Source organism: Lampetra fluviatilis, chromosome 23 (genome assembly GCF_964198595.1).
Source record: "Lampetra fluviatilis chromosome 23, kcLamFluv1.1, whole genome shotgun sequence".
Classification (NCBI taxonomy): Eukaryota; Metazoa; Chordata; class Hyperoartia; order Petromyzontiformes; family Petromyzontidae; genus Lampetra; species Lampetra fluviatilis.
The window spans coordinates 9,884,447-9,909,269 of record NC_136297.1 but is presented as its reverse complement, the minus strand read 5'-3'; the positions used below and the strand labels follow the sequence as shown (position 1 = coordinate 9,909,269).

The 24,823-nt window shown below is 49.7% G+C and overlaps 1 protein-coding gene across 1 annotated transcript; it reads right to left on the bottom strand.

The window, feature by feature from the left end:
* Positions 1–89: 89 nt before the first annotated feature.
* Positions 90–18,568, bottom strand: LOC144940752 (ADP-ribosylation factor-binding protein GGA1-like). The gene is made up of 17 exons (XM_078867143.1): positions 18,474–18,568; positions 11,770–11,854; positions 11,375–11,450; positions 10,650–10,748; positions 10,229–10,352; positions 9,245–9,354; positions 8,667–8,747; positions 7,860–8,009; positions 7,330–7,411; positions 6,339–6,455; positions 4,883–4,972; positions 4,531–4,592; positions 3,913–4,079; positions 2,831–3,180; positions 2,136–2,305; positions 1,188–1,298; positions 90–1,076 (listed from the first exon to the last, which is right to left on the bottom strand). The coding sequence occupies exons 1-17, from the start codon at positions 18,535–18,537 to the stop codon at positions 966–968; spliced, it is 2,049 nt and encodes a 682-aa protein (XP_078723269.1). The 5' UTR covers positions 18,538–18,568; the 3' UTR covers positions 90–965.
* Positions 18,569–24,823: the final 6,255 nt, after the last annotated feature.

Genomic DNA, 24,823 nt, shown 5'->3' with positions numbered 1-24,823 from the left:
CCTCAGCCGTCTGACTTAATCGCCACGAAACCCTCCCCCCACCAACCCACCACCACCCCCCCCCCGCACAAATTCCCAGGAGGCTGCAAGAGTGGAAGCGACCGAGCACGGAGGGCAGCGACTCTGTACAGACATCACCCTCCACCAGCCCCGAACCCACGCTCCCCAACATCTCCCCAACATCTCCCTCCTCACAACAGCAATTGCCTTCTCCACCTCTTAATGTGCAATAGGGGCAGAGGTGCGAGGCGTGCAGCCGGGTGGGGAAGAGGGAACGAAGGCAGGGTCACGATCCATCATGGCCAATGGTGCCCATTGGGCGAGCGACTTGTAAAGAGATACCGAGTCTTGTGTAAATAATCCTGTGGTTTCTACGTGTTCAGAGTTTTGGGAGAGTCCCGGTTTCGCCCCCCTGGTGCCTCTGAACCCCGGCGTGTCGCCAACATCCTCGCAGCCCGGCCAGAGGGGCCCCATCGGAAGGAACGGGGCTGGCTGCTCACTCCTTACATATTGCCGTTTACGAAGAAACAAAAAAAATAAACCTCGCGTTATTTGCCGCGTTTCGCCGACGCGCGTGGCAGCCAATGCCACGAACAGCAGCAGCTTCCGCTGCAGAGAAGGAACGCTAACACTCACTGCAAAGCACGCACATACAGGGAACAGCACGGCAAGCACCGAGGCTTGCGCCGTTCGGCGAAATTGCTGCCGAGCGGCAGGCGTGAACTACCGGTGTGAACTACCTTCCCCACCGCCCCGTGCAGTGGGGCTACAAGAGACCGGCGTCTCCCAGGCAGGAAACAGCGATGCCCCATTGTTGTTTAAAGTCGTTTGGTGGATCCTGCACGGCCCTCTCGAGCGGGCGGACTTGACAAGGGGCGCTGCGACGCCTCTGGGCGGACGGGTTGAGCCGCCGCCGCCGCCACGAATGGCGTGGTAGAACGCAACGAGTCGGGGAGGGGGGGGCCCTACAGGCTGCTCCAGCTCTCCGCCGGCGGGAAGTCCACCACCTCTCCGACTTCGCTGAACACCTCCTCGCCGAGCGTGAACGCCAACCGGAAACGCAGGCGCACCTTCTCCTGGGATGCGGGATCAAAGCGGAGGCACCGGAGTTAGAGGTGCAAGGGCGAGAGAGGAGCTACGAGGGTGAAGGAAGGGTGTCCCGCGGGCTGTGGCAGGGCGGCTACTACCTTGTTGGGGTTTGCGAGCAGCATGACCTGGGTAACGGCCGCCGGTGGCTGCAGGGGGTTGAACCCTGGGAGCTCCGTGCCGGATGCTGGTTGCAGCTTCACGCGCATATTCTGCACGCACACACGCACGCACACGCACACACGCACGCACACGCACGCAGGCACGCATGCATACGTTTCAGCAGATCTGCTCAGAGAAGCGACTGAAGCTTAACTATGAACTGATTTTATTTATTTTACCAGCTAAGGCCCACTGAGCTACATATCTCTTTTTTCAGAAGCAGCCTCGCCACAAATGATAGCTCATCAAAGTGGCTTATGTGGAAATGTATAGCAGCCAAATGTTCTAAATACATGTTTCTAAATGAGAAAATCCACGCGACCACAAAGGGGACATGCAAACTACAAATAGACAGGCGTTGGGGTCGGAATCGAACCCACAGGCGAGGTAGTTAACATCTTGCCACCGTGGTGCCCTCAGAATCAGATGAGTTCATTCATCGAGAGCTCCAGCAGAGCAAAATGAGCGGTATCGAGGTCTCAAAAATAAAATGCTTCGTTCTGTGCACAGCCTGGGAACAATTGCTGAGAAGAATAATCCCATCACTGAGATGTAATAATGTCGTTAACTGAGGAAAGCTTAACCGAGTCACAATAATGATTGTTTAAGGAAACCACAGTACCTGGAGTAAACCCACCGCACGTATAAGGGGGTGGTAATTCTCAAGCCTCTGCTCTACTGCCATCTAGTCCACCTCACAGGTAGTTCACACCTGATATTCCCAGGCTGTCTCTCATCCAAGCAGTAACCAAGGCTGAACTCCACTTTGCCCTCCAAGATCTCAGGAGATCGGGGGAGCATATTCAGGGCGATTTGGCTGAAATAAAATAAAAATCGAGACGCTGCCGTGAAAGGGGGCGCAAAGCGGAGTACCGACGTGGGCACACCTTGGGGACGGCCGCCTGGAACAGCAGGCCGGAGATGGGCTGGGGCGCCGTGCTGATCACGGACAGTACCACGACCAGCACGTCCGGCCGGCCAGGGGGGCAGCCCCGCGAGAAATGCAGCAGCACGCGCAGGCCGTGGCGGTCATACGCGGTGATGGGGGCGACGTTGCCTGCGCACAGGGACGCGCACACGGACGTGAACGGGCACAAACGGATGGGCACACAAAACACGCGCAGCCACTTGCACAAGCCACCGCTTTGGGGCCCGTGTCATATGCCAGGAGCAGAGCTCGGACAATGAGTGGATCAAGTTGATTTAAGTCAACGATGATGACGACGATGACTACCCACCAAAGACCGAAGCATGAACGTATCACAAAGACGAAACTAAAAATCTGAATGAAGTAGATTAGAATAATTGAGTGACGTTATTAGAAGCAGCAGTGTGCCGAGGACGAGGAAGACATGGCAATGAACTATCAATTGTAATATTAAAAGGAGTTCATCGATTGGTTGGCCTCATTAATCCTGGCGAGTAAAAATTTGTTAGCTAGACTGAATGAAAACCACAGACGAGGACTTGACTAACATTCCACTGGTTGACGTAGACCAAAACTTCGACAAGAACTGGTGGCTGAACTTGAGGAGTGATAGCCGGCACCACCACTGCCACCACCACCACTGCCACCACTCACTGGGCTTGATGGAGTCGAGCGGCACGAACACATTGGTCAGGGAGATGTCGGCCTGTCCGGCCGGGCCGCCGGGCCTCGCCGGGCTAGACGCCGTGTGAGAGGCGAGCGAGGTGGGCAGCGTGGCGACCGCGGGGGTGAGGAGCGAGGCGGAGACGGACGATGATGGGGCGGCAGCGAAGGAGGAACTCGGGGACGCCGCTCGGGGGAGACCCCCACCAAGCAAGCCGCCGGCGGCGGGAGTCGGGACGGACGACGACCCCACGGGGGTCACAGGTGCCGCCCCTTTAGGCGCCGTCTCCATTTTGCTCTGCTGGAGCTCTCGTAGCGTCTGCTTAGGGGCCGTGGATGCCCTGCAGCGGAGGCGAGGGAAAGGGCAGAAACAAACACAAGCTGCAGAGCTGCGACGTGATTGGTCGATCAATTGATGAAACAAATTGTAATCGACTGCTTTTTTTAAGTCGATCACTCACGGTCTCATTTTCAAATGGCAGCAGCTCCGACCATTTTGCCTCCCGGAGGCCACAGCCAGCGTGACGTGACTGTAATGTTGGTGACGTCACCATGCCCTACCCGTCAACTCCCGTCCAGTGCCATACGTGTGATCATGTGACTTTTTGTTCCCCCAACTATTTTTGTGTAATCCCGATTCAGAAATCTAACTCGTAATCGGTAGAGTAATCAATTATTTAACTCATTGCATAGCCCAGCTCTAATAAATATTTGTACTATTTCACACACGAGTATGCGTGTTGCGCATAGTGTAGGGAGCGGTAGTGTAACAGCGCGCTGCGCTACAAACCCAACAACCCGAGTTCGATTCCTGCTCACGGCCAACAACGGTGACTATCTGAACGGGTCCTAGGCCTTCCCTAGGTCGATTCAGCCTCTAATGAGTACCTGGTGCGATGTGTACATGTCACTACTAGGGAGACACAACGCGGCTGGGTGTGGTGCTGGCCACCCACCCCCTCGTGTGCCGTTCCGGCCTTCATAGGTGCTACTTGCTAACAGCACTTGCCCCAACAGTCTGTAAAGGATATACGGGGGAAATTTGTCTTTGGTGCGCATAGTTGGGGCATTACCACTTGACCTGCTGCGTGCCGGGAGGCAACGCCTGCTGCAGCAGGGACTTGCCGATCTGCTCCAGCTCTTGCAGGCCGCCCACAGGGGCTGGCGCCGCCGGCGCCGCCTCCGCCGGCGTCCCCGTCGTGACCGAGAGGGTGGCGCCGTCCATCAGCGCCGAGCCCAACTGTGAGACACCGGGGGAGAAGAGGTCGGCGACTGCAGGATCACTCGCGCGCGACACCCACCGCACGCGCAAAGGGGGCCACAGCACCACTTCTTCACACACGGGGTCCCTCGGACGCACCACTGGTCGCTGTATCCAGAAGCGGATAGATCACGGCCGATTAAAGGAATTCTCAACCCAACAAACGGCGCATGGTTTCGGGGTTGTGTGCGCGCGCGTGCGCGTGCTGTGTCACGAGCTGCCCGGCGTTTGAAGCGCCGTCGCAGCGCTCGAGTGACATCACCGTGAAAGCGCTCGTCGTCGTCATTGTCATCATCAGCCGTGATCTATCCGCCGATGGATACAGACCTCCCAAGCTGCCGCCACCCTCTCACGGTCTTGCGATGCAACAATTGATCTCGCGCTTGCGTCGATTTAAATCGCTCCATATTCTCGGGAGTCTCACACTGACCTGGAATGAAGTCCAGTTAAGCGGCGTGGGTGCGGCGGAGGTCTGAGTCGCGTCTGTGAGGTCTGGAACACACACGAAAACGCACCCTGTCAACGTGATTTGGCGATCGTGGTGGTGGTCATGGTGTTTATAGTAGTGTTGATGGTGGTGCTGGTGGTGGTGGCGGGGCTAGTGGTGCTATTGGTACTGGTGATGCTGCTGGTGCTAGTGCTGGCATAGACAGTGGTGATCGTGGTACTAATGTTTGTGGTGCTGGTGATGATAGTGCCGGTTGTGGCGATGATTATGGTGACAGTGCTGGTGGTGATGGTGGCAATGACAGTGATGATGGCATTGGTACACATCTGCGTACTCAGGGACATGAGCTCGTCATCCAGGAGAGTAGCCGCTGGCGACGCTGCCACCTCCAGCCCCGCCAGCTCGATCAGGGATGAGGTACCACCTACACATGCAGAGACAGACTCCCTGTGTAACCATACTCTTTGGTTCTTTCGGTAAAGTCATGTAGGTGAAAATAATAAAAATAACTAAATTAAATCACGACGTTTCGGGCGCAACACAAGCGTCCGTCATCAGGTGTGGACAACCACAGCTAAAACAATCGCTGAAGTATGCCAAAGAGGTGGCTGTGACAAGGGATTATATAGCTGAGGAGGGGGGGGGGGAAGGGGAGGAGTCTGTGTAACCTTACAGACTTGAGACAAGTGCTGTGAGCAGGCACCTATTGAATGCCAATAGCGAATAATTATTCACACCCCACACAATAGCAAATAATTATTCGCTATTGAATGCGGGGTGTGAATAACACCACGCTCGGCCACCATTGCCTCCCCAGCGCTCGTATTTACAAACCAAACCAGGTACAGTAAAACCTTGGATTGCGAGTAACTTGGTCTGCGAGTGTTTTTTAAGACGAGCAAATTTTTAAAATAAATATTAATTTGATAAACGAGCGAGGTCTCGCAATGCGAGTAGCACGTGTATACGCTTTGTCTGCCGAGCGTCACGTGATCACAACTGATATACGAGTGCTTTGATATACGAGTGCTTTGGATTACAAATACGTTTCCGGAACGAATTATGCTCGCAATCCAAGGTTTTACTGTACTCATTTAAAGGCCGAGTTGTTCGAGGGGAGACTCGGGACTGGTTCAAATATCACTCGCCAATGGCGTAAGCTGTGATTGGGAAACAAACTCACGGCTAACTCACGACACACACACACACACGCATGCATGTACTCTTGCAGGCCTGGACAGTACAGCAGTGGCACGTGGTGTTCGCGAGCACCTGCTGGGGTTGACGGCAATCGGTACGGGCTCTCTTGCAGCCTGCCTCTCAATCGCAAACGCAGGAGTCAAACCCCTTTCGCTGGTTCTGCGGTGCATAGGCACGCAGTGAATCACCTCCCTGGATTGTCACAGTAAGGGTTCGAATCGTGTGTTTTCTGTGTTCTGTCTCGATTGTCCAACTGGCCGGAAACGAGGTAAGCATACGATGCTCATCAGGTTTGAGCCTCAAGAGTGCTTACAATTGTGACCTCCATGGATACAACAGTTGAAGTTAGGCACTGTGGGCAGTAGAGGGCAGCGCAGGACACCCATTATTCTTATTCTTCTATATGCACCCCACCTTCACAAAGCTGCACTTATGACCAGTGTGATGAAGTATGTCAAACAACGCTCACTGCCTGCACGGAATGATGAAGCCCTGATCCAGCAGCAGACTTACAAAAGGGCTGGGCATGATTATTAATAATAATAATGTATTAAGCACGCATATGCGCGTGCGTGCGTGAGTGCACCCACCCTTGGTGGGGGCTGCCGTGGGGCTGGACATGCCATTGACCGTCGAGAGCCTCTCCACCTCGGACTTGTACGTCTCCATCACGCTCGTGAGCTCGTCGTTTGCTCGCAGGATGTCGGCTTGCGATGAGCGGAGAGGGCGAGGGGGGACCGGGACGGGAAGGAGAGACGCGTGGAGCACAGTTAGAAGGTCTCGGGCCACGGCAAACGTCAACACGACTGCGTCACCACCGCCCCTGAGCAACTACAATATTGCCCTCGCTGTCGAGTAGCACGCAGTACGTAGCGTGGGCGGCACACACCACGCAGCACACGACAAAGCAGCGCACAGCAAACTACACAGCAAATAAGTACGCATCTTGCTGTACAGCCTATGGCCACACGAGGACTACCTAAACTAAACTATTTTTTTTATTTTACCAGGAAAGGCCCACTGAGCTACACAGCTCTTTTTCAGAAGCGACTTGGCCACAAATGATAGCTCAACGAAGTGGCTTCTCACGTGGAGATTTAAAGCAGCCAAATACTCCATGGGAACCTCATTTGCCAGTAAAAATATGATAATTGTTTTTTTACCCTTCTATCTGGCAACAAAACTGACACCTTTTTACAAGGAGTCATGTTTGCATAGACCGCAATACCTGCAGTCATAATACAAACAAAAGTGCGCCTTTTGGCGTCATCTGGTCCAACCCATCTGAGACTAGGCTCTAAGGAAAGCTGTCTCGGGTGTGGACCAATCAACTTCAAGGACAGTGCACATTATCAGAGTTATGTCTTTTGTTTGTATTATGACTGCAGGTATTGCGGTCTATGCAAACATGGCTCCTTGTAAAAAGGTGTCAGTTTTGTTGCCAGATAGAAGGGTAAAAAACCAATTATCAGCCAAATACTCTTGAACACATGTTGATTCTAAATGCGGAGGGGAAAAACCGGAGGACCCGGAGTAAACCCTTGCGGGGTGACACGAGTCAGAGGCGGCGGCGCCGCTCACCGAGGGCGTCCTCGTTGTCCTCCGTGTCGCTCGCCAGCTTGAAGAGCGTGGGCCTCATCCGCTCACACCTCCTGTACGCCTCCTGCACGCCGAGAAACAACGCCGCCATCGCTGCGTCAACCCACGGAGCCGGGGTCTGAGCAGCGAGGAGCCGACGCCCCCACCGCAAGCCAGGGCTGGAATCACGCAGGGCCTCTAGATTTTGAAGAGCCCTCAAAAATGTGAATACTTGCTAGGCCACGGGGAGCGGCATCGAGGAATTGTTGCAGACACCTTCATTAAAAGGAGTATAAAGTGTTTGAAAGTGACATTGGTGCATGGTGGTGCGTGAACATTTTGGAGGTCTGACAGTGGACGGCGGGTCCAGAGAGGTTGGGAGCCACCGCAGTGGGGGAAAGAGAAGTCATGGAATATACACGAATACGGGCTGCCAAAACTACAACACCCTTAGGCCCCCATCGAACTTTTAAGCGTGGGCGCTGGTCGGGAGAGCCGCAACGTTGGGAGCCGCGTCACGGAGCACGACTCGCCGAGATGCTGGCGCCGTCCGCCGCGGAGGTGGTGGCGTTGCCGCCGCCGCACCGGTGTTCCGCCACTAGCTCGCGCAGTTGCCGCACACTCTTCTCCACTTCCTCCAGCGCGTTGATACGCTTGGCCACACGCTCCATCTTGGCTTGGTCCTACACACGCCACCCCCGTTGACGTTAAACCCAGCACGCCATCGCGCAGTATCTGATTTTAACGCGTAGGCTTTCGGGACCAATATTATCCATAATAAAGGTTTTTTGTGGGTTAGATCGCGTAAATATTAACGTGCCGTTAACCCACCACCACCCGACACGTAAGGGTTTGTCACGTGAACAAAACGTGCCAATTTGTTACAGCACGCCGGTTGTGTGTTGGAGAGTAAACCCACAACATTTACAATTTGAGTACGTTTCGCTGGTGATAACAACCAGCTTCAGGCGATTTATACGCACCATGTTTTTCTTCGGAAGACTTTTTCACAATGCTGACAAATCGCCAACGCAATAAACCTTTATTATGCATATCTGATTTTCTGCGGGCTGATATAGGCTGATGTCACATGTGAAAAGATCAGATTGTGTGAACGTCCACAGACAATTTCAGTTACGCCACCGTGCATAGGTACGTTACTGGAGCAAAAATAAAAGCATTAACTGCTGCAAACTTAGGAAAAGCATCACAGTGTCTGAGAAGCGAGCCAACGGATGGATGCAAGATTAACGCCACATGACTGTATGGCACCAACTGTGGCTGTGGCTATTTTAGTGGGCCCCGTGCACTGCGGTGCGGGGGCCCCGCCTTGGCCACACCTCCTTCACGACGGTCTTGATGAGCCGGTTGGCCGCCTCCAGGTCCTCGGGGTGCGTGCTCTTCAGCAGCCGCGCAAGCAGCTGCGACGGCGGCGGCATGGACGGGACAGACGCAACCCGGCGAAAGCAACAGCAATGGTAAAAACGATGACAAACACTGTCCTCTCCCTCTCTGCCTCCATCTCTTTTATTTACACTTTTTTTATTTTTCTCCCCACCTCATGCGTTGCTGTTTTCCCTCACATCGCTTAGCTTTACCTCCAACGCTGACCTCTCCCACCCATCCCTGGCTGCCCCGGCTGTCCCTGGGGCTTATTGTCGGTGTTGGTGCTGGGCCACGGATTCTTCGTCCCGGTCTGTTCTGCGGTTTTTCTCTCGCTCTCCTCTCTCTCCCCATGTTCCCCCGATGTTTGTAAGTGTCTTGAGATGCGCTTGCATTTAGACGCTAAACTGTTGTCGTACGATCAAGATGATTAAGGTGGCGTTAAGCAACGACAGACATATGATGCAATAACTGACACTGTTGCGATGAGGACGGAGAGGTTCTCACTGTGTCAGGTGAACGGGGGCAGCAGTACCTTGGATTTCTCCTCGTCTTCGAAGAGGGTGTTGTCATGGCGGGGTGGAGGGGGCGGCACGATGTAGCGGATGTTGTCCTCGCTCAGCTTGGGGTCGGCCTTCACGATGCCTGCAACCCGCAAAGTCAAAGGGAGTGGCTTCGTGTCTGACTAACAACCGCTCACGGTCACTCACTATAAAATATCAATATCCGCACCTCCGATTAGCACGGTTGGCCACGTACGGTGCGAAAGAAGTTCATCATAGATACGCACGTCGAATTTGCTTTTTAACATTTTACAATGAACCACAAGCGAGAAGTCACTCTCACTGATACCCGTTGAAAGGGACACATATCCACTCACCCTGACACCCAGCCATAATAGCCACTCGTTTTCCTGACACCCACACCCACCCTGCTCTTCCACAACGATTCGACCAGACCAATCATTCAACAATGCAGCGACAACCCAACCGCACAAACCATTTTTTTCTGGCACACCACCACATGTATGCACATTTACAACAAAGATAAAGAAACAGAGGGAGACTCGAGCGCCGACAAAAAACTCTCACCATCAAACGCGCAAACAACAAGACGTATTTGCACGAGACACACAAAACAGAGACAAAGATCCCCCGTGTAGCCTTAACAGACTGTCGGGGAAAGTGCTGTTAGCGAGTAGCACCTATGAAGGCCAGCACGGTACACGAGGGGGTGGGTGGCCAGCGATGTTTACACACCGCACCAGGTACTCATTTGAGGCTGAATCGGCCGAAGGGAGGCCTAGGACCGGTTCCCATTATTGTCTCTGGTGTTGGCCGTGAGCGGGAATCGAACACGGGTCGCCGGCTAACCGCTAAACTACTGCTCCCCGAGACACATACATACACACGCATACATAACAGGACGCAGAGACGACACGGGGAGTGGAGGCAATGTGGAGGCGAGGGGGGGATAGGGGGGCGGGGTCCGGGGGGGGGGGTTGGGGCGCAATGTCTACCCTGGCCCTTGAGCATGTGGTACGCGTCCTGGATCTTGGTCTCGTCGGGGATGCCCACGGTCCAGCTGTACATCAGCTCCACGATCTTGCTCTTCACCTTCTCCGGCGAGCGAGAGCCCAGGTACTGCGTGCAGTGCAAATCGAGGATCACGCCGTTAGTCCGCCTGGGTGAGGGCAAAGTCTTCAGCGCAGTGCAGTGAATGTTGTCAACATTTAAAAAATGTATTTTAGTCGTCGTCTTTTCGTCGAGTGAACCGCAAACCTGTGGAATTCTCGCCAGGTCTATGGATTTCATGCGGCCATTCTCTTAGTCTGGTCGGCTAGTCCACTCCGAGTTACTACGCGTTGGTGAGAGGGTTGTGAAATCCCCCCCCTCCCCTGCCAGCACCTCGCAATATTATCCGTGTGGGGGGGCACACACCTTCGGCGACAGCACCTTGATGAGCTCGTTAAGGAAGCGGTACTTGCCCACCTCGTCGTGGAAACGCTTGCCACAGTTGCGCATGCAGGCCTCCAGCACCTGCCCTCATACACAGAGGGTTAGAGGTTAAGGGTTAGGGTTAAGAGACAGGCTTTGGGTTTTGGGTTACTAGTTCGGGCTCGAGTTAGGGTAACAACTAAGGTTACAGCCTATGGTTAGAATTTGGTTTAAGGCTAAGATTAGAAGATTGACCCCGATTAGGATTAAGGCCAAAGTATGGGTTAAGGCTATGGTTAGGTTTCAGGATTGACTGGAGGTAATGGCTCTGGTTAGGTATAAGGCTGGTATTTTGGTAATGACTAATAAGGTTAAAGCTTTGATAAGGGTAGGGCTCACGGTTATGATTTTGTAAGGTTCATGGCTATGCCTAAGGCTTGAATGAGAGCCTAGGACAGGGGTCGGCAACCAAAATAACAAGAAGAGCCATTTCTTTCCAATTCGGTACAAAATTCAGTATTTCAAGAGCCGCAATGCATCTATGTACATACTGTACATACGTATATATCGTCAAGAAGCAGCCCGTAAAGAGCCGCATGCGGCTCCGGAGCCGTAGGTTGCCGACCCCTGGCCTAGGAGCTCGAGTGGGAGACTGTCGTGAACGCTCCGGGTACGTTCGCTTGCTCATCGTCGGACAGGTCTCTCCCCATCGTCTCTGCGCCGCTCACCGTCAGACTCTGCATGGCCTCCCACTCCTGCGGGGACTGGATCTTGTGACTGAGGAGACGCGTGGCGTGCAGAGGCCTGTGGAACATGCAAGGAGCGCGGGGGGGTGGGAGGGGGGTAGGCGGAGTGGGTGCCGGGGGAGTGCAGTGTTGCCAAACTTAGTGATCTAGTGACTATTTTGATATTTAAAGCAACAAATGTTTTGCCAGAGCGGCTTTCGGAGCCATTCCAGGTACGAAAGTGGATAACGAAACCCGCTGGAAATATCCAGCATTGTTCGTCGTCAACGGGCTGCGTGTTGGTGTTGAACTGGTGCGGGCGCAACTACGGGGCGGTTCGCTGATCGCCGGGACAGTTGGCTGTGCACGGAGAGCGTGAGAAACCAGAGAGGGCTCACCCTTCCAGCTCCAGGTTGACTTTGTTGCAGAATCCCATGATGTCCTCCCATTCCTCCTTCTTGTTCAGGGGGTTGGTGGCCTTGTCTGAAGGGGAGACAGAGCACACGTTTTCGTCAACTAAAAAAACACTCAACACATTTGTCGATAACACTGCCTAAAATGGAAAAGTATATAACAGGCCACGTTTCGTGCAATCGTCCATCTTCATAGCAACATCTGAAGCAACTGAACTAGGCACGTAACAACTTGTCGATTAATTAGTTCTTATACTCGCAACACACACATAAAATCCTGTGCGCAAGAAAGAATTAATTTACAATGTACACAAATTCTATACAAATTATACGGTACTACATTTACAGCATATAAATAACTGTAATTGATATCAACTTAAAAACTGTTTACAATTGTGTTTATCTGCATTTTAATACTCTCTATTTAAAAATATATTTTATGAAGGTTCAAGAAAAGTGTTCGCCGCAGCGATTATAATTAAAGCTATTACAGGTATGCTAAGGTTACGGCTTCGGCTCACGGACGGAGTGAGCAAATGAGACAAACATGAGTGAGGCACTGCAAACAAGAACACCAAATTACAAAACAAGGAAGGCGAAACATGTGTGCGCCATGTATCACGTGACACTTTCCAACACAGGATTATCCCCCAGAAGCGATGAATTAGAGACAGTAACGGTAGCGCTCACGCCATGCGCACAGGAAGTAGCTCATGACCTTAGGCCACAAAAAACAACGCGGCCCGGATTGCGGCCCTGCCTGGGAGGGCCGGTTTTGTGAGTAAAGTCCTTCTAACGCTGGTTTTTGGCTCCAGGTTTTGGGAAAAGCTTTGATCGATTTGGCCAGTTTCCAATAGTTCTGAATAGCAGCACAGCTTTACACTCAAGTTTTCTCCATATTGGATCATCTTCGCGAGGGATATGATGACGCCCGACCCCCAACACAAATAATGACAATGTATTATATCGCGAGGAGAGGGAAAGCGAATCGTAATATGGCCATCGTGAACATGCTATGCTTCACATTCACAGGGTGGCCGTGAAGTCCCTACACCCTCAATCTCTTCGAGTCTAGAAAAGTGAAACCAGACAGGGGTATTATTGGGGGGCTTCCCGCCCACCCTGCACAGTTCATCTCACATGGTGGCGTTTCATTTGCTTGGTGGGTGCCAGGCAAGCTCGTGTGCATGTTTGTCAGAAGGTTCCAAATGACCCATCTATTCTCCCACCCTTTAATTAGCGCATTCCTGAAGACAGCGAAGGGCTTCAAGAGGCTGACGCACACGCGACCCTCAGTGTGGCCACATGTCGCACTCCAGTGATGAGAGTAAACAAAAAAAATCAATGCAACCTCATTGCCAGGGCCCAGCCAAGAGGGCATGGTGCCATTACTGTTAAATTTTTAAAGTTGTGCTGCAGGGCTCTCCGAAGTGTCTTCACGTTGTTCCGCGTTGTTTGGCGTGATGTCCGACGTTTCGCTTCAACCTGCTGGACAACACGCGGTAACAACCCGAACACACGTCGGAGGGCCCAGTGCCGTTGCCATGGAAGTTGTCGCGCTAAGGGGTGTTGGAGAGTTCCTTTCCAGCCATGGTTGTATAATTGATTAGACGTGCTCATGACAGATCATGTGAACTTGACAGCTCATGTTCACTAAAGTTACCGGCAAACATCTGTGAGCGGTCTATAGATCCGGAGGTGGCTTTAAGTTTCCGTTTCGTGAGGATTTTTCCGATAATCTGTGGCTCCTTGATTAAAAATAACTCAAACGTCGTTTCAAGTAAAAAAAAACCCTCCTTTTCTTGCTGTGCTTTACACAGCGTTTCCAACTCCACCGAGTGCAAACAAAACTGACAGACAGCTGTGTTTCTGCATTCCTTTCAGAGAGAAAGAGAGAGAAAAAAAGTCCCCTGCAAACCACTCTTCCTGCCCAGGGCTCAGACGGAAAATGGACAGAGCGGTTCAGAAGCGGGGGCGATGCTTGCCGAAGGGGCACTGTACGGCGCGCTCACGCCTTCTTTCGTACGCGGCGAGCGTCTCTCGCAAGAGTGGGCGATATACCAGGAGCCCCAGGCAGGTTCAACCATCTTCTCGCCACGACAACGTCACGTTAACGGTGGCCACATGACGGGCGAGCCGAGCTGTGTGAACAATCCGGAATATAACGACGCAACGCCCGATCCATAAATACGAAGGAGACACACAGCGATACACGCCGCTGCCCCCAGACGCGGTTATCTGGCTTGACCACCTGAATGTGAAGTTGTAGTTGTTGCTCTGCATCTACATCAACCATACGAAAGAAGACTACGGCATTGGGCATCGAGGGTGAACGAAGAGCGGATTAATTTGTGGGTGACAAAGTGCCTCCTGAGAACCGGCGATTGGCTTTTCCCCAAGGTCAGGAGCCTGGTTCTTGAGGAACAATCCCGCTAGGCATCCTGACATTGATCACCTGCTGCAGTGATATACAATTTATGTGGATCTGCGACGTGTTGCCGGGTTGTACCGTGTGTTATTTGGATTGATGTCTGACATTTCCCTCCACGTGCTGGTAGCTATTCAATCGCGTGGAGAGAAATAGCGGACATCATGCCGAACGACACACGGTACAACCAGAAAACACAGCAGGACCGTCAAAACCGACACATTAATAAAAGAATCGTACACTTCAATACTCGGGTCTACAGGTTTTCAAAATCAATGCGGCCTAGCTCATGCTTTACCAAGTGAAGTCTGCTGCGTCCTTACTTGGCCAACGTATTGTTGCCGTGTAAAAGTTCTTGCCAATATTTCACCAAATGCAACCGAGCCCACGGGGTGGTTTGAAGACCCCTCTCTTCGCCAATTGCTGCTCCAGCCATGCGATGATGTGGCCAAGTGATGCTTGGCAGGTGGTTATAAATAGATGTCCATGTCGAGGAAAGCACAAAGAAGTAACAGGTCTCCTTTACAAGGTACTCTTTTTGTCTCGACAGCCTCTCTTCCTCATTCACAAACTCCACGCTCCAAAGCTAGAACCGCATCAAGGAACGTGGCCATATTGACAACTTGAGATATCAATCACAAACTCGCTGCAGACATCGCGGCAGTTTCACGATCTCGGACATGCATTTTAGACACTTAAAGATGTGGGTAAATCGTTGTGCGCACAACTACAAAGTTACTTTTTAGTTGGGTATAGCGTTTCAACCAAAGAGGACTGTGATTCAGATCGCCATCGTTTGTACACCTTACCTAAAAAGGTTCAATATGCTCATGAAATACATGGGTGTCGGACGCGCTCAGACAAACTGGCTTTTTCATCCACGGTGGGATGGCGATGGCGCGTTTAATTTCGTGTACGTGTCAAAGCATTGCTTCATTGCATAAATAAGCCATATTTGATTTGAAAAAAAAACCCAATAATTACTGTCGCAATTACACCTCATATGATTTTTTTTAAGTTGACACCGAGACGTTGCCGAATTTGTGGAAATGCCCATCACTCTCTGAAACCCACTCAACGGTTCGGGCAACATCACTCACAAACACTACCACCAACTCTGAAATTTCAAAACGTTACATGCCAACACGAAATGCAAACACCTTGAACCGCATAACCCCATGAAGCACAATCCCTGGAACACAACAATGGTACACGACCACATTGGAACACAACACCCATAACATACGCCAACACAAGACCGGAACCCAAGTCTCACAAACACAACCCCGCTCCCAAAGGCGACATGACCTACAACCACTCAGACCGTACTAAAAAAAAGACTTTTTTATTTTACCAGGTAAGGCCCACTGAGCTATATAGCACTTTTTCAGAAGTAATCTGGCCACAAATGAAAGCTCAACAAAGTGGCTTATCATGTGGCTTATCATGTGGAAATGGAGAGCAACCAAATACTCTAAATGCATGTTTCTAAATGTGGAGGAAAAAGCCGGAGGACACGGGGAGAGAGGCACGCAACTCCAAATATACAGTAGGCGTCAGGATTGCGAACCCACGCACTCCTATATACCAGGCGAGGTAGTTAACGTCTCTTAGCCACCGTGATGATGATGATGATGAGAGACAGACATGTAAACTCAAAATATAGAGCAGGCGTCAGGGTTAGGGATCGAACCGACGACCTCCTGTATACCAGGCGAGGTAGTAAACATCTCGCCCACCACTGCGCCCATACAGTACTGCTGCAAAAAAACCACAACACAAATAACAAAACACAACCACTATGAACAGAATCACCACACCGTGAAACACAACAGCTCGAACATAACCACTCAAACACAACGATTACACACAACCACTCTGAAACGTTGTAGCCCTGGGCCCGACCGTGTCTCTCTCTCTTGAGCTCCATCGCATGCCACGATCCTAACGCATGAAATACAAACTTAAAATACACACACACACGTAAACACAACCACACCACCATCACTATAACGTTAGGCAAACAATTTTAAATACAGTACCAAGATACAAAATGACGCGGACACACCACCACCACCAAAACAACCACCACGAGCATCAAAAATATGCAAACACGGCAACGTGAAGCCCCAAAAGACAACGCCACAACTGCTGTACCAACAACCACACATAACGAAACACACCCGCAGTGAAAAACCTAAATTAACACCCCAGAGGAATAATAAACAACTACACAACCACACTGAGATACAACCACATTACCACACAACTACCACCGAAACACATCCATCCTTAAAAACTTAACCACACATCAACACACGACCACACACACGAACACACTAGCAAATACACCGACACGCAAACACACAGACGCACACAAAAACACTCGCAAATACACTGACACACAACCACATCAACACACTGACACACAACCACAACACCACACTGACACACACACTGACACACAACCACATCACCACAATGACGCACAACCACATCACCAAACTGACACACACACTGACACACAACCACATCAACACACTGACACGCAACCACATCACCACACTGACACACACACTGACACACAACCACATCACCACACTGACACACACACACTGACACGCAACCACATCACCACACTGACACACACACTGACACGCAACCACATCACCACACTGACACACAACCACATCACCACACTGACACACACACACTGACACGCAACCACATCACCACACTGACACACACACTGACACGCAACCACATCACCAAACTGACACACACACTGACACACAACCACATCAACACACTGACACGCAACCACATCACCACACTGACACACACACTGACACACAACCACATCACCACACTGACACACACACACTGACACGCAACCACATCACCACACTGACACACACACTGACACGCAACCACATCACCACACTGACACACAACCACATCACCACACTGACACACACACACTGACACACAACCACATCACCACACTGACACACACACTGACACGCAACCACATCACCACACTGACACACACACTGACACAACCAAATCACCAAACTGACACACACTGACACACACACTGACACACAACCACGTCACCACACTGACACACACAACCACATCACCACACTGACACATAACCACATCACCACACTGACACACACTGACACACAACCACATCAACACACTGACACACAACCACATCACCACACTGACACACAACCACATCACCACACTGACACACACACTGACACACAACCACATCACCACACTGACACACACACTGACACACACACACTGACACACAACCACATCACCACACTGACACGCAACCACATCACCACACTGACACACACACTGACACACAACCACATCAACACACTGACAAACAACCACATCACACTGACACACAACCACATCAACACACTGACACACAACCACATCAACACACTGACACACACACTGACACACAACCACATCACCACACTGACACACACACTGACACACAACCACATCACCACACTGACACACACACTGACACACAACCACATCACCACACTGACACACACACTGACACACAACCACATCACCACACTGACACACACACTGACACACAACCACATCACCACACTGACACACACACTGACACACAACCACATCACCACACTGACACACACACTGACACACAACCACATCAACACACTGACACACACTGACACACAACCACACACACTGACACACAACCACATCAACACACGGACACACACACTGACACACACTGACACACAACCACATCAACACACTGACACACACACTGACACACAACCACATCAACACACTGACACACAACCACATCACCACACTGACACGCTGACACACACACTGACACACAACCACATCAACACACCGACACACACACTGACACACACACTGACACACAACCACATCACCACACTGACACGCACACTGACACGCACACTGACACACACACTGACACACACACTGACACACACACTGACACACAACCACATCACCACACTGACACGCAACCACTCAACTCGACCCGGAACGCCACAATTTCACGCAACACCCCATGGCGCCTGCCTTCCACCCACCGCCGCCGCGCGCCTCTTCATCAGCGGCGGCGTCAGGCGGGGTTGGATGGGGGCGGGGGGCAGCCAGGGCAGAGTCGGGGTTGGAGGGTCACGGTGGGAAGCAGCCAGGGGAGCGGACGCGAACTCACTGAGCCAGAACTCGAGGGCGTCTCCGTGCTCCACCCGCGGGTCGTCCACCGCCGCCGCCGCCATGTTGATACTCCAGCTTCCGATCCGCACGGAAGACGGAAGCGTCTTCCGGAAGACGGAATTCATCTTCCGGAGGAGGAAGACGAAGATTATTCCAGGTAACTCCTGCAATCTCTCATTTACTTGATGCAGCTGTCGTGGCTGTGACGGTACCACCTGAAGACGGAAGCTTGTGTTGCCTCCGAAACGTCGTGATTTTTATTTTTATTTTATTTTACTTTTTAATGTTTTTACTTACGTGACTTTACCGAAAAAACCTAAGAATATGGGAATATCCAAGTTAGACTGGAAGGATATTGCGCAATCATCTTCCGGAAGACGAATAATATTCCCGAAGGAGAGATGAGGGGAATATCCAAGTTAGACTGGAAGGATATTGCGCAATCATCTTCCGGAAGACGAAGATTATTCCAGAAGGGGAGATGAGGGGAATATCCAATGGTAGGTTTTTACCCTTTTAACTGGTACAAAACTGACACCTTTATTCAAGGCATCATGTTTGCAATGACCACAACACAAGTAGTCAATAAAGCAAACAAAAAGAAGCAACTCTGATAAGGATAATAATATGCACTGTCCTTGAAGTTGATTGGCCCACACCCGAGACGGCTTTCTTTAGAGCCTAGTCCCCATTGGTGTAGGGCCAGATGACACCAGAAGGCGTACAACTCAAAAACAGTGCAATATCAGAGTATTGAGAGTTCGGGGTAAACATTTACACTATGAGATCTCTTTTACCAGTGGCAAAATATAATGGTAGGTTTTTACCCTTTTAACTGGTACAAAACTGACACCTTTATTCAAGGCATCATGTTTGCAATGACCACAACACAAGTAGTCAATAAAGCAAACAAAAAGAAGCAACTCTGATAAGGATAATAATATGCACTGTCCTTGAAGTTGATTGGCCCACACCCGAGACGGCTTTCTTTAGAGCCTAGTCCCCATTGGTGTAGGGCCAGATGACACCAGAAGGCGTACAACTCAAAAACAGTGCAATATCAGAGTATTGAGAGTTCGGGGTAAACATTTACACTATGAGATCTCTTTTACCAGTGGCAAAATATAATGGTAGGTTTTTACCCTTTTAACTGGTACAAAACTGACACCTTTATTCAAGGCATCATGTTTGCAATGACCACAACACAAGTAGTCAATAAAGCAAACAAAAAGAAGCAACTCTGATAAGGATAATAATATGCACTGTCCTTGAAGTTGATTGGCCCACACCCGAGACGGCTTTCTTTAGAGCCTAGTCCCCATTGGTGTAGGGCCAGATGACACCAGAAGGCGTACAACTCAAAAACAGTGCAATATCAGAGTATTGAGAGTTCGGGGTAAACATTTACACTATGAGATCTCTTTTACCAGTGGCAAAATATAATGGTAGGTTTTTACCCTTTTAACTGGTACAAAACTGACACCTTTATTCAAGGCATCATGTTTGCAATGACCACAACACAAGTAGTCAATAAAGCAAACAAAAAGAAGCAACTCTGATAAGGATAATAATATGCACTGTCCTTGAAGTTGATTGGCCCACACCCGAGACGGCTTTCTTTAGAGCCTAGTCCCCATTGGTGTAGGGCCAGATGACACCAGAAGGCGTACAACTCAAAAACAGTGCAATATCAGAGTATTGAGAGTTCGGGGTAAACATTTACACTATGAGATCTCTTTTACCAGTGGCAAAATATAATGGTAGGTTTTTACCCTTTTAACTGGTACAAAACTGACACCTTTATTCAAGGCATCATGTTTGCAATGACCACAACACAAGTAGTCAATAAAGCAAACAAAAAGAAGCAACTCTGATAAGGATAATAATATGCACTGTCCTTGAAGTTGATTGGCCCACACCCGAGACGGCTTTCTTTAGAGCCTAGTCCCCATTGGTGTAGGGCCAGATGACACCAGAAGGCGTACAACTCAAAAACAGAGAGATCTCATAGTGTAAATGTTTACCCCGAACTCTCAATACTCTGATATTGCACTGTTTTTGAGTTGTACGCCTTCTGGTGTCATCTGGCCCTACACCAATGGGGACTAGGCTCTAAAGAAAGCCGTCTCGGGTGTGGGCCAATCAACTTCAAGGACAGTGCATATTATTATCCTTATCAGAGTTGCTTCTTTTTGTTTGCTTTATTGACTACTTGTGTTGTGGTCATTGCAAACATGATGCCTTGAATAAAGGTGTCAGTTTTGTACCAGTTAAAAGGGTAAAAACCTACCATTATATTTTGCCACTGGTAAAAGAGATCTCATAGTGGGAATATCCAAGTTAGACTGGAAAGATTGCGCAATCATCTTCCGGAAGACGAAGATTATTCCAGAAGGAGAGATGAGGGGAATATCCACATTAGACTGGAAAGATTGCGCAATCATCTTCCGGAAGACGAAGATTATTCCAGAAAGGGGAGATGAGGGGAATATCCACATTAGACTGGAAAGATTGCGCAATCATCTTCCGGAAGACGAAGATTATTCCAGAAAGGGGAGATGAGGGGAATATCCAAGTTAGACTGGAAAGATTGCGCAATCATCTTCCGGAAGACGAAGATTATTCCAGAAGGGGAGATGAGGGGAATATCCAAGTTAGACTGGAAAGATATTGCGCAATCATCTTCCGGAAGACGAAGATTATTCCAGAAGGGGAGATGAGGGGAATATCCAAGTTAGACTGGAAAGATTGCGCAATCATCTTCCGGAAGACGAAGATTATTCCAGAAGGAGAGATGAGGGGAATATCCAAGTTAGACTGGAAAGATATTGCGCAATCATCTTCCGGAAGACGAAGATTATTCCAGAAGGGGAGATGAGGGGAATATCCAAGTTAGACTGGAAAGATTGCGCAATCATCTTCCGGAAGACGAAGATTATTCCAGAAGGAGAGATGAGGGGAATATCCAAGTTAGACTGGAAAGATATTGCGCAATCATCTTCCGGAAGACGAAGATTATTCCAGAAGGGGAGATGAGGGGAATATCCAAGTTAGACTGGAAAGATTGCGCAATCATCTTCCGGAAGACGAAGATTATTCCAGAAGGGGAGATGTGGTGGATCTTCCAAGATAGACGGAAGGATATTGCGCAAGAATCTTCCAGTGGAGGGATACATCTTCAAGAAAAGACGGATTAGATCTTCCATGAAACGAAATAATCTTCCGGAAGTCGGAAGATTATTCCAGAAGGGGAGATATGGGGGATCTTCACTGGAAGGGGGAAATAAACTTACGCAATTATTTCCAGAAGACGAAGAAACTTCCAGAGGAAGGACACATCTTTCACAGTTATCTCCCAAAAGACCGAAGAAACTTCCAAAAGTCAAATTTATCTTCCACAACACGGAGGCATGTTCCACAAGAATCTTCCAGAAAATCTTCTAGAAGACGGAATAATCTTCCGGAAGATGCTTCCGTCTAATTGGAAGTTTTTATTTATTTCGGAAGTTGATGATGAGATGTTAATTACCTCGCTGGTATACAGGAGGTCGTGGGTTCGACCCCTAACGCTGACGCCTGCTGCTGTATATTTGGAGTTTGCGTGTCTCTCTCTCATCATCATCACGGTGGCTAGGAGATGTTAACTACCTCCCCTGGTGTACAGGAGGTCGTGGGTTCGACCCCTATCCGTGTCTCTCTCTCTCTCCCCGTGGTCGCGTGGATTTTTCTCCGGGTCCTCACCACATTTAGAATGAACATGTGTTTAAGACTATTTGCCTGCTTTAAATTTCCACGTGATAAGCCACTTCGTTGAGCGAGAATGTGTGGCCAGATCGCTTCTGACAAATTAGTTATATAGCTCGGTGTGCCTTACTTGGTCAAATAAAAAAGAGATTTTTGATGTAAAGCTTTCGTGACTGCAGGGATTCATATTCTTGGTTCTTTCGGTAAAGTCACGTAGAAGGGAAATAATAAAATATTAAAAATACAAACAATAAAAATTATCACAGCAAGACCATTTTCTTGCTGTGGATTTCACACCTGGTGATGGTTGCTTGTGTTGCAGTCGAAACGTCGTGATTTTTTTTTATATTTGTATTATTTCCCTTCTACGTGACTTTACCGAAAGAACCAAAAATATTTTAAAAAAACATTGTTTTACCTTCCGGAAGATTATTCCGGGATTTAAGATTTTTTTTCAAATCGACCAGGTTAGAAGAATCCGTCTTCCAGAAGAGGTAGAGACGTGACGTTGGCAGAGCGAGGAGCGCGTGAGAGCCACGTGTGATATTGATTGTGAAGTCACCGGTTCATGTAAGGGGCCATCCATTGAGTACGAACGCAAAAAATCTGTCAAAACTGGAACCCCCCCCCCACCTGCGTACGTTCGCTTGACGCACCCCGCCCCCCCCCGAATCCTATAGAACGGCCGATATTTAATCCACGCATAAACGATCATGGATTAATAATAGGGTCCGTCCATAAATGACGTCACGCGATTTTGGACGATTTTTGACTCCCCCCCCCCCCAGTCACACGGCGTCACAAAAAGTCAGACCCCCCCCCCTCAAATGACGTCACAAAGCTCTGCCCCCCCCCAAAATGAAACATGCTTCAAATCGCTTTAAACTATTGTCATTGTAGTGTGTATTTAATGTGGTGCTGCACTCTGATGTTGTAGGAGAAAACATTTATTAAAAAAGTATATTTAATTAAGCAGAACGTGTTGTCTATATTTATTTAAAGTTGCGCATTTTGATGTGACGTCACATTTTTCACCCCCCCCCCCCCCCGTCGTCGTCGCACATCGTCTGACCCCCCCCCCCCCACCAGGTGCGTGACGTCATTTATGGACGGCCCCATATTAACGTGTTTAAGCAAACAGATAATCCACCGCCGGATTATCTAACTCATTTGATTATTAATTTAAATTTCATTTTTTTTACCTACGAGTGTGTGTATGTATGTATGGGGAGAGTGGCGGTGGAGTTTGTTTGGCAACCCCGGTTCCATTGCCAACCATGTTCAATATCAGTGGCGAGTGCTATTTGACCTTGAACCTATCCTAGGCTTCTGTGATGCCACGCCACTGCACCTAGTTCTATTCAACCATAAATGAATACCTGGTGCAGTTTGTACACATCACCAATGTGGAGACACAGCCGTGCCGCCGGGCCTTAATCGGTGTTGACGAACAGCACTCGCCCCAATAATCTGGTCCGCCCAAATGGAGTTTATTGCTTTGGTTGGTTGAGCAAACACACTGCACTGTGGTTCCGGCTGCAGTGACCACCCTGTTACAGTGGGCACCTGAGCTTGGTTAACTTGACCTAAACTTAACGTATACGTTAGTGGCAAAGACAGCCAGGTCTGTGTGTTACTGGCACTCACTGTTGTATAAAGTCATCCCGGCACGGCTCGGGAGGCTACAGGTTAATTTTCCCCACTGCAAAAGCCAAGCCGTGTCACAGTTTTTCCACTGCACAAGTCAAGCCGTGTCACTGAGTCACACGTAATTGCGTGTAAGTGATGCTGTGTTCTCACGTGATTAAAATAGGTGCTCACCAACAGCTTGTCATAGCAGAAGATTTATGCTCATGGAGGATGCTGTGTGTGCGTGTACATTGTTCTTTTTACACAGGTTTGAGCCAGAAATATGGCGATTGGAATTAATTAAGGTAGCAACAACAGATGATTTATTTTAAAAATTTCAAATGTATATACGAGTTAACTTTTCACGAGGCATATAGTGGTTCGCCCCGACTCCTACACAATTTAATAACTAATCACAACTCGGCGTTGCTGTTCAAGTCGAGAATCGTTGATCCTGTCCATTGTCAAATTTGTTTCGTTTCATTCGCCCCCGTGAGCCTAAAGCAGTGAGTGGTTCTCAAAGTGTGGTGCCCGGACCAGCAGTGGTCCACTGGGCTGTGATGCACGTGCAGCTGGATCCGGATATAGACGTTTTTACCTTTTGTTTCTGACATTAATCTGAAAAAATGAAGTTAGGTAAACTACCCTGATTAAACTACTCTAACTCGCATGTCTACATGCCACCGACCCCCCACAAAAAAAAAACCTTATGGGGGATGCCTTACATTTTTTTTTATGTTCCGGTAGAGAAGTGATTGCGTTTTGTCACCAAGATGGTCCACGGAAATGTTTGCATCGGCCGATTGGGCCGCGGGCCAACACAAGTTTTAAGAAGCACTGGCCTAAAGGTGTGATTTGCACGTCATTTGAATCAATCTTTAAAAACAAATCGTCTTTGCACGCACGATTCGCTGTACGCATCGCGAGAGTAGGAGTCGGTTTCAACGGAAGCGTCTACGCTCCACGTCACCAGCG

What these genes read in the sequence shown, in the direction of transcription:
- LOC144940752 (XM_078867143.1), bottom strand. Translation starts at nt 18,537, where the DNA reads ATGGCGGCGGCGGCGGTGGACGACCCGCGGGTGGAGCACGGAGACGCC. An exon ending in TGACGAGCTCATGTCCCTGA is followed by an intron (nt 4,593 to 4,882) that starts GTACGCAGATGT and finishes TGTGTGTTCCAG; the next exon opens with ACCTCACAGACGCGACTCAG. An exon ending in TTAACTGGACTTCATTCCAG is followed by an intron (nt 4,080 to 4,530) that starts GTCAGTGTGAGA and finishes GGTGTCTCACAG; the next exon opens with TTGGGCTCGGCGCTGATGGA.